The sequence below is a fragment of the Anarrhichthys ocellatus genome, unplaced genomic scaffold, assembly GCF_004355925.1.
Source record: "Anarrhichthys ocellatus isolate YVR2014 unplaced genomic scaffold, GSC_Weel_1.0 scaffold17, whole genome shotgun sequence".
NCBI lineage: Eukaryota > Metazoa > Chordata > Actinopteri > Perciformes > Anarhichadidae > Anarrhichthys > Anarrhichthys ocellatus.
In genome coordinates this window covers 668,151-677,873 of record NW_022280047.1, presented here as the reverse complement: position 1 = coordinate 677,873, position 9,723 = coordinate 668,151, and the positions used below count along the sequence as shown (strand labels likewise).

Below are 9,723 nucleotides of genomic sequence, written 5' to 3'. Positions count from 1 at the left end.
GGGGGGGTCTCACCTGTCCAGCTTGTCCCGGCTCAACTCCTTCAGTAGGTGTGTCGGTGAGTAGTACGGGAAGTTGTCCACTCCATTCATGGCTTTGTGCATGGTGGAGACGTACTCCACTCCCCGCTTCTGCTCGTGCTCGTAGTGGTCCATGACGTTGTACACGCCGCTCAGACCTGTCAGAAATATGGCAGATTACCATTAATAAATCCAGGCAGTGAATCCAAGAAAAATAAGAAGATTGAAAGATGATTAAAGGACTTTTGTGTTTGAAGACCTCAGGTCATAGAATACATTCATGCGACGAAAGCATCTTTGTGGCACGCATGAATGTATTAAAGTTGAGTTCACATAAGCTTAAAACACGGTCAACACTGAAACAGTGATGCTCACCAATGACTCCTCTTATGGCCAGCGTGACGTCCCTCTGCTGGCTCGCCTCTAAGAAAAGCTCCTCTCTTGCATCGATGAGAAACAGCGTGGTCAGTGAGCACAGATGAGCACCCGCCGAATGGCCAATTAATACTATGTTGTCCTATAAATGGCAGAAAAAAAACAAGACATGTGTAATGATGTATTATCTACAGTGAACACTGGGTGACTGAGGATCAGGGCTCCCAAAACATCATTATTTTGTTAGTTAATTAGAAACTGATTATGATTGGGTCAGTTTAGAATGTATTCATGATTTGAGTTTAAACTGTGAGAACTGCACACTTTAGGGTTGCTGGTGTTGATATTGTCATTTCTTATAAAAATGGCAAAACCATCGCCATCTATTGTTTAAAAGTCAGCCCTGATCTTTCAGGGCCTGTTCTGAGATAGAGCCGACCATTTGGGACTAATGTACGCCATGAACTAAAATAAAGTTAACAAACAAAACTGTGACTTGACTGTGTAGATGAAACATTAAGTTGTTTAATTTGACTCATTTAGCTGCTGACTAGTTAGTTTCTTGTCTCATTTGTGGTCAAACAAACAGTAAATTCATCAAATTCAGTACCTCGTGCAATATCACTATTTTCCAAGCTACCATAACTGTCATATTTGGCTTTTGACATAATGAAGTGGGCGTGGTTTCATCTCTCAGGCCCTCAGACCTGTGGGTGAAGTTACACTTTAAATTTCCCATAAAATTGATTCGTGGTTCTCATTGTACTCCGTGTCTGGACAACTTTTGTTTTCCTGCATGAAAAGGGATATTAATAATTGGAAAGGATTCAGGAAAATGTAAGCTACCTGCAAGCTTTTATATGAATTTATGACACCTATAAAAATTCTCCTTGATTTGGTTTATAATAAAGGTTAATGTTATCCTCATAATCTGACGGTTTTCTTCAGTTTTCTAAGCAATACATTAACATATTTCTTACTTTATCAAAGTTGAACTTCTGTCCACTCTCTTGGGCCCAAACCAAGCAGTCGGCAATATCTTGGACCATGCCTAAAACGTTCGCCTGGATCAGCAATCAGATGGAACCAGCAGTCAGTCCAGATACCACAGTAAGATTTATGACATTTATTATCTGCAATTCGTACCTATATTTCACAAAGTTATGAGAAACCGTTCACATTCCAGTCATTCATACATGTGCTGTAACAATCCAATAAGACGACGGAGTGTTGCTCTCCTACCTGTGGATAGACGAAGTAATCAGGACAAATGACAGTTGCGCTCAGTTCTTCGGCCATCTGCCTCGCCAGCAGACAGTAAATGGATCGATCTCCGGAGCCCCACGCGCCTCCGTAGATGAACACCACCAGCGGAGCGGGCGCGCCTTTGGACCTGTCCACGTTGGGAGGGTGGTACAAGTCCAGCTTGTTGCTTCGGCGGCCAAACGTGATGCCCTTTGTGTCCAGACAGACAAAACGGTGAACTTTGACACAATCTTTAGTCAAAGCAGTGAAAGCCGAGACAAACATAAAAGTACGATTATTTGATTTTAGATGTTTACTAAAACGTCTGGCCCCCTACAGTGGAAAGACACTTCTTCGTCACTCGTCGTTAACACACCTTCTCGTAGTGCTTGCGGTTCTCCTCATTCTTGTACCATGACTTCCACTGAAAGTAAAGTCTCCCGTATTGCAGGTATTTGAGAGTCTCCAGCACAGCTTTGGTCAAACAGTATATTCTTCTGTAGAAGAGGCCAAAGATGGAGGTGGATTAATAACAGACTCTTCTTAACGAGTGAGACAAGAGGAAGAGATCTGGAGTATTTTACAAGTTACCGTGGTTTCAGAGCTTCTATGTACTTCTTGTATCCAGGCTTGTTGGGCCAGCCATAAAGCCACTGGGCCGCTAGAGAGATGGAGTAAGGGAGGCCCACCAACAGGACCCCCACCGACACAGGCAGCGACATGTGATGTTTCAACCCTGACCTTCAAAAGAAAAAGATATACATATATATATATATTAGTATATTACTCTTTCAAAAGTTATATCACCCAATGCTCTTCAGAATGTGTTTGAGAGGCTCTTACATGTTCTGGTTCAGTCCGTCTGTCTTGCCTACAACAAAGAAGAGAGAAACCTTGAAACATGTGTTACGTTGTTATCAGACACGCAACAGGTTGAATGTAAAATGTTCAGTTGTAACTCCTGGCTTCATTAATGCTTAGTAAATAATTGACTAATGTTTTATAGTTCACAAATTAGCTGTTAATACATGCAAATGTGGGGCTGTTAGGTTATCATCCTCCAGATACTTTACTTTTTATTTGACCAGGTAAAAGTTCTAATTGACCTTTGACCTTGTAGAAAAATACTGCAAGGCATCTGGACCAAAATAATGTTATTAATAACTTATTAACATTTACAATTAAAGATTTGATGGATTGTTAAAAAATAAAACGTTTTGACATTTCTAATAACAGATGAAGTAGTTTTGCTGTTGGCTTATTAGAAAGTGAGACACACGTGACCTTGTTATTGGTTACTTATTAACTAATTAGAGACACTTGTTACCCTTAATTCATATTTGAATATATTAATGACTTACCAGCCAGAGAAATGTCACAAACTTGAACCCAAACGTTTTAAAGAATGGCTTGTGACGTAGCCTATCTCTAGAGCATTAGTAAATGGTAAAAATATAAATAATTTATAACTCTATTATTTATAAAACCTTAATGATGGGTGACTTAGAAAGTGGTTCCCAGCTTTTTCTAAGTGTGTACCGTTAACATGGCGCCCTCTAGTGGGTCTCTATACATTAACACCGTCGCTTATCAGAAGCTTCATCTGATAAAGAATAACACAAAGAAGCACATAACCCTTTGATAATGGCCACTAACGTTACTTTATAAATTGATATTAGCTAGCTAGCTATGAGCTACAGTGAGGTTACAGTATTGTATATGAGGAAACATCATTTTGCGTTCCTCTGCTTTTCACAATTTTGTCGTAAAGCTAAGTTAAACGTGACCTCTTTCTATCTGAACACCGTGTGAACGGAAGGACTGTTCCGGTTGCGTGAGCTACGGTAGAAGTAAAGTTAACTTCACGTTATATAAGATGTTTTTGTAGCTTAACTTATTATTTGCTTCGGAAAACAAAGGAAAGGTCAGGAAAAAAACACGGAAGCCTAAACATAGCAAAATATAATCATATGTAGTACTGAATGCCTGTGTCGCGGGTTAATGTGGTCCGGTATTAAACCCTTAGTTTCGGATGAACCGATGCCACGGATAACCTCGTTACCTGTCCTCCAGAAGCCAGCGTCGGCCCCACACGTACAAAGAACAAAAGTATGCGGCTAAGCGAGAGGGAAATCTTCCTTAACTTCCGGTGCTGCTCGAAAGTATCGTATGCCAGGTGACTGCAGGTTTTTATATGAAAAAAAGCAGTAGATAAAATACGAATAATACAGAAGCTATGACCGCTACATTAAAACTTCATTTATTGGAGCATCTCTACGTGTACTCAAATAAATAAATAAACAAAGCGACTTGCATCTGTGAAGTTACTTCAGGAAAAGACGGATTTCTATCTTGTTATACTCAACAGCTCCGCTCTGATACCCCGGAAATACATCTACGAGAATGACCCCCTTCATGCAGATAGCAGAAAACCAGACAATGGAAACTGTAGGTTGACCCCCCCCCCCCCCAAAAAAAAAATCATAACTCAAGGTCAATCTACTAATTTCTATTGGAGATTTTTAACTAGATCTCGCAGTCGTCATGGATATAGCTCAGTTGCTACCTGCCCCCTGCAGGTATTGACAGCTGATGGCAGCATAATGACACCAACCGCCGAGGAAGACCGTGAGATGTGGCTGAAAGCTTAAAAAATGTTTCTAAAAAAATCAGTAAATGCACCTCGATTTAAGATTACTATTATTTTTAACCTGGTGAATTTAAAGCGGCTAAATTGCACTTATGTTAAATTTCAGTTAATAAGGTCCCATATGGTTTTATATAATCTCTCTCTCCACTCCAGCAGAGACTGGTTGTGTAATGTTTACACCTCATATCTTTACTGAATGGTAATAGAGCACTGGAAGATAAAATAAAAATAACTCTAGTATAAATAAAATTAAAATATATTAGAAAATAATTCATATTTCTCTCTTTCTGTCTTGACCAATCACACGCATGCACTCACGCACCCGCGTGTCCCTAAATGCCATGGAAACGGACCCGACCAAGGTTACTTAAGGCCGATCAGAACGTTCTGATCCTCACTCTGCACTTGGACCTGAACATGAGCGGATCACCTCTTGAGCTGAACACCTCTTGGACATCCATGCCGTGGAGAGCCGAGTCTTTGAGTTTTTAACTTCTGGAGAAAAGCTACTCGATACGAATCTTTTGTAGAACTGAACTACTGGATCACTACTATCGTGGACAACAGGAGAGCCGGAAAAAGGCCCTCGGTTGTCTGCCGATCGAGGAGGACCACCTGCTGAGGAGAGCGGGCTGTGAGTTGGACGATAAGCTTGCAGGTAAGACAACTTTTAGATTTATTTTAGGATTTTTCAGTTTGATACATCCCCTTAAATCCTTAAAAGTGTTCTCAGTTTAGAAATCAGTGAATTTTTTTTGAGTTGAAAGGTGAACAGTTCACACTACGTATATTATCAGGCCTGTTGGAAAAACACCGATTTGGTGGAAACAGACAGATCGTCTGTAAAATGATTATTTGGGTGAATGTCCTAAATGTGGCGGGACGTCTGTGGAATGTGTTCACAATCAGTGTAGAGGTTTAAAAACACTCTTATTGTGGTTTGAAGGCATCAAATCTTCCTATTTTAAAATTAGAATTTATATATCTGAAAAATGAAAATATAACTTTTTCATAAAATGTTAAGCATCGAATCTTCCTATTTTAAAATTAGAATTTATATTTCTGAAAATAGAACTTTTTCGTAAAATGCTAAATATAGGCTTAAGTTGTGCACGTGGGTTTGTTTTGAAAGTTGAAACTTGAGTTATTGTAGAAAAAACATCTGCTCCTTTTACTTTATAATATTACATCAACTATTTCTTTAACATTTAACATTGAGATGCGCTTTGCTCGTTGTTGTGGTATTTTGTTTACGAGGGACAAGCGAGCGATCTGTTAAGTAACTGTACGGGACTGCATGTGCGCGTGCATCATCTCCTCCACGTGCTGTGATATGCAACTCATAAACTGGGAGAATAATGAGTTATAAGCTAAAGAGGGTACTGTGGTTATGTTGGATTAATGTAGCCATGTTTCACTGTGCGTCATGACGCAAGTAGCTCAATGCATATTAAACACGTTCATGCTATTTACTGCAAACCATTGATCGTTTTGTCCACACAAACATTGAAGTCCTTACAATTGTTTGGTGCAGAATAACTAACTGTTAACTGAACTAATGTTCGAACTAACAGAGGCAGAGCTGTACTATGTTTGATATTATTGTTAAAATGTGTGTTGGTGACTTGGTGACACGTGTAGTGCGGTCATCAATTTTTCTAATTTAATCTTTGATTATTCTTCAATGTAATCCAGAAATATTTCATGTTATGAGAAATCCTTACAGTTTTAATTTTTCCCTCTCAGCTGGTGTGAACTACATCATGGAACGTCCTGCACAAGAGGGCTGCAGGGTCGTCCCGTACTCTTCTGACGACGGAGCAGGTGTAGTATGTGTTGAATATGTTTATTATGTAAAGGGTGAGTATGAGGTCAGGCTTGACGTTTTGGTCCTAGCTAACCAGGAGGAGGAAGAGGACGAGGAGGAAGACGTCGTGTCCGACTGGGAGGCCTTAGATTCCGGGTATGACTCCATGTTCGAGGATACAGAGGATAAAGAGGAAGAGGAGGAGGAAGAAGAAGAGGGGGAAGAGGAAGAAGAAGAAGAAGAGGAAGAAGAGGAAGAGGAAGATGAAGATGACCCTCTCACCCAGCAGTTACCACCTAGGAGTTTCTGGGAGGGGTTCTACCGAGTGCTGACTCCTCCTCCCTTTCCCGCTGGCCATCCTCTCTCCCTCCCTTTTGGTGTGGAACGTTCTGAAGAGGCTCCGCCCCTGGTCCCCCAGAGGTTAGAAGAGAATGTCAGAAACTGGATTATATATTTGGATCTGACTCCTTTGAAGTTAGACCCACAGGACCACAGAATTTGAGACACAAAACAATCTGTCCAGTCAGTGTTTTCTCCTCAGAATTAAATATGGCATCTCAGACATCACCAGTTGTTTGCGTAATGCAAAATGCGACCAGACGCAGTACATCCTGGTATTTGTGGCAAACTGTATTTGATATACAATGTATTAGGACATACTAGATATTTTTCTGGCATATTAATAGAATGGAAGTATGGCTATTGGAACACACATACATAAACCTTCACTAAACCACTGAACTGATCAGTGTTTAGTAAAAGAATGCAACACAAATGAGCTTTTATGTTGGTGGTTTGGGAGTTGATCAACAAATCCACTAAAAGAGGAGATGTTAGTTTCCACAACTCTGCACTACTACATGCATGTGAGATAAAATAAACCCAAGTAAGTGTGCAACAAAGTAAAGCACATGATGACCCTCAAAATGCTGTGTGATAAATTACAGCGAACATAACATCAATCAAATCTACAATAGTAGCCAGTTTGGCTCTGTGTTCAATAGATCGTTCTGTTATGAGACACTTTGCCCAACAACACATGTACCCATTTGAAAACATGACAACAATTGTACTGTATGACTGAGAATCACAAATTTTTATTACACCTTCAAATTGAACAATGGCGCACCTGCTACCATGCCAATGTCATGAGAAATGGGGATTTCCTGGCTGCAGGTGATACAACAAGGACGCTTACTGGTGCATGCTGCTCTCTGGTGGACTAGTACATACTGTATAACCGCTTTACTCAAGAACGGTAATTTCATGGGAGTTATTTTTATGTAATTCAATCTAAGTCATACACAATTTAACTAGTGATTATGAACTGTTGTTGAGAGGCAAGTGAAGGTTCTGAGTTTTAGGTGATATGTCTCGGCTTCAGGGCTGGTGTTAACATTGAAAATGGGGTCAAGGAGAGGGATATTTTCTTAAAGACTGACAAACCTACGCTCCGTCTCTTTCTGGGCAGGCTGAAATGGGGGAAACACACACTGCAATGAAGAAGATGTAGGTCTAAGAGTATTATTGTAAATTTGTCCTGTGTTTAAAACAGGCAAAAGCTGTAGCTGGTTTCATTGATAAAAACCTCCATATTTCGTGGCTTTTAGTGATACATAGATTCCACTCCATTAAAATTGCTGTCCAGGCTCAATAAAAGATATGAGAGTTCTGAGAGATGCCAGGTGATTGGTTGATGACCTTGATTGCTGATTGACAGCACCTGTGTGGAGGCTGTGTGTTGAGTCTTGTGATGTATAAAACAGCATCTTGACTGTTGTTCTCCAGGGGTCTTCAACATTTTTCAGGCCAAGGACCCCCAAACTGATAGAGAGATGGAGCAGGGACCCCCGACTATATATATTTTATAAAATTGTGTTTTATATTAAATGGGCCTAGTACCGTGTATACCTCTTTATTGTGCATTCAATACTAAGGTATTCAAATAATACACAGGTTCATATATTCATGTTTTTATTTTAAACATGTGCAAGGTACAGTGAGTATACTGCCATTTATAAACATACCTTGTCAGCTGATACCAATGCCAATATCAACATTGTCTGTTAATTGCATGATAGTCATGCATACAAGCTATTCAAACTGATGTTTTCATTTTAAATGTGGAAACGAAAAATGAGTGATGGCCTATTAGTGCCACTGCCATGCATAAAGATACCTGCTATCTTTCATACAATACTGAACTATTAAAACAATGGACAGATTCGTGTTTAGAGAAATTCATGTTTTTTTTTAAATTGTTTAACTAATCAACCAAAAATTTCGCGGACCCCCTGCAGTACCTCCGCGGCCCCTGTTGAAGACCTGCTCTCTTATTCAGCACAGCAGCTATCTGTAAAGTTGCAGCTGACATCTGTAACCAGAATGGGTGAGTTATCACCTATCTTGTATTTGCTGAGGGATTCATGTGTCATGTTCTGAGTAATGTTGCATCTCATGAACTGTAATGTTTAATTTGTGAGATTTCTGCCCTGATCTGTGTTCATTTCCAATCTTTAATCCTTGGTTTAGCCACAAAGAAACTATTACACATCTTATTGCACGCCAAGCTGTAAATTGTTGTAGGCGTGTGGGAATCACAAGCATTGTCACTGTTTAACTGTCTAATTAGAATCCTTCATAACAGATTCAATAAATGTAAAATGATATTACTGTAAAGGACTAAAGTGTCTTAAGATAAGATCAGAGAATCCTTTATTAGTCCCGCAGTGGGGACATTTACAGAATTACAGCAGCATAGTGGATATTGCAAACAGAGACATATTAAAAAAACAAGTATTTTAAGTAAATAAATAAGTAAACAGTAAAGAATATTAAATAAGTAAAGAATCCACAATGACTAAGATATTATATTAACATTATTTTGATTAAACAAAATTGCGAATGAATTTGAAATTCCCCAGTCTAATTATATGCTGGCATGCAGTAGCTACTTATTAATTGTGTGAACCACCTTGAAGCCTAATCTCTGTTTTTTTCCACTCATAACCTGAACTGAAACTGTTAATTATCTTGTGATTTTCCACATAGCTCTCAGGCCTACAGCTCAGGTCACTGTTTGGTTTGCTCATTTCTACACATTAGTTCAGTCCAACATCGGACTGATGTTAAGTGACTGAGAGAGTCTGAAAGGCTTTACATAATGACACTGGGTTTAATCTGTGTGGGTATAAATGTTGCTAGTTTCCTATTTGAAAGAATTTAATAAATGCATGTCACTGTTTATTTCCATATTAAATAGTGTTAACTAACGTTACCCGAAAAACACATACACGGACCAATTTTCTCGTTTTTAATAATTAATTTCTACAGTTCCCTTGGTCTAACTCAGTGGTTCTCAAACTTTTTCTGTCACGCCCCACTTTGGAGGAAGAAAAATGTTCATGCCCCACCACCCACAAAAAATAGCTTATTGTGGCTGCAATTCACCTGTTTTGCACTGAATACCTTTCTAAGATAATAACAACAAACTGCAACCTGTGAAAAACTAAACAAAACAAGTTCAAATATTTGGCAATAAAGAGTTTTACTGAGGTTTACACTGCATATCTTTTCAAAACAACAATAACGTGCAACCTGTGCAAAACTAAACAAAATGCTCCAGATA

General features: G+C 39.2%; 2 protein-coding genes across 3 annotated transcripts in view; one reads left to right on the top strand and one right to left on the bottom strand.

Moving 5' to 3' along the window:
* The window catches only part of LOC116388583 (probable isoprenylcysteine alpha-carbonyl methylesterase ICMEL2), a 4,684-nt gene extending 915 nt beyond the window's left edge, over positions 1 to 3,769 (bottom strand). Inside the window, exons 1-8 of one of the 2 annotated variants that reach the window (XM_031856594.1) lie at positions 3,701 to 3,769; positions 2,482 to 2,509; positions 2,230 to 2,379; positions 2,015 to 2,135; positions 1,636 to 1,848; positions 1,374 to 1,457; positions 394 to 535; positions 14 to 176 (exon numbers count right to left, since the gene is read on the bottom strand). In XM_031856594.1, the coding sequence (XP_031712454.1) occupies positions 14 to 176; positions 394 to 535; positions 1,374 to 1,457; positions 1,636 to 1,848; positions 2,015 to 2,135; positions 2,230 to 2,379; positions 2,482 to 2,483 (875 nt within the window). In that variant the 5' untranslated portion in view covers positions 2,484 to 2,509; positions 3,701 to 3,769. The other variant, XM_031856595.1, reaches the window with a different exon arrangement.
* Positions 3,770 to 4,126: 357 nt separating this feature from the next.
* LOC116388649 (histone H3.v1-like) lies at positions 4,127 to 7,912 on the top strand. Its single transcript, XM_031856694.1, has 2 exons — positions 4,127 to 4,946; positions 6,035 to 7,912. The coding sequence occupies exon 2, from the start codon at positions 6,052 to 6,054 to the stop codon at positions 6,595 to 6,597; it is 546 nt and encodes a 181-aa protein (XP_031712554.1). The 5' UTR covers positions 4,127 to 4,946; positions 6,035 to 6,051; the 3' UTR covers positions 6,598 to 7,912.
* The last annotated feature ends 1,811 nt before the right edge of the window (positions 7,913 to 9,723 follow it).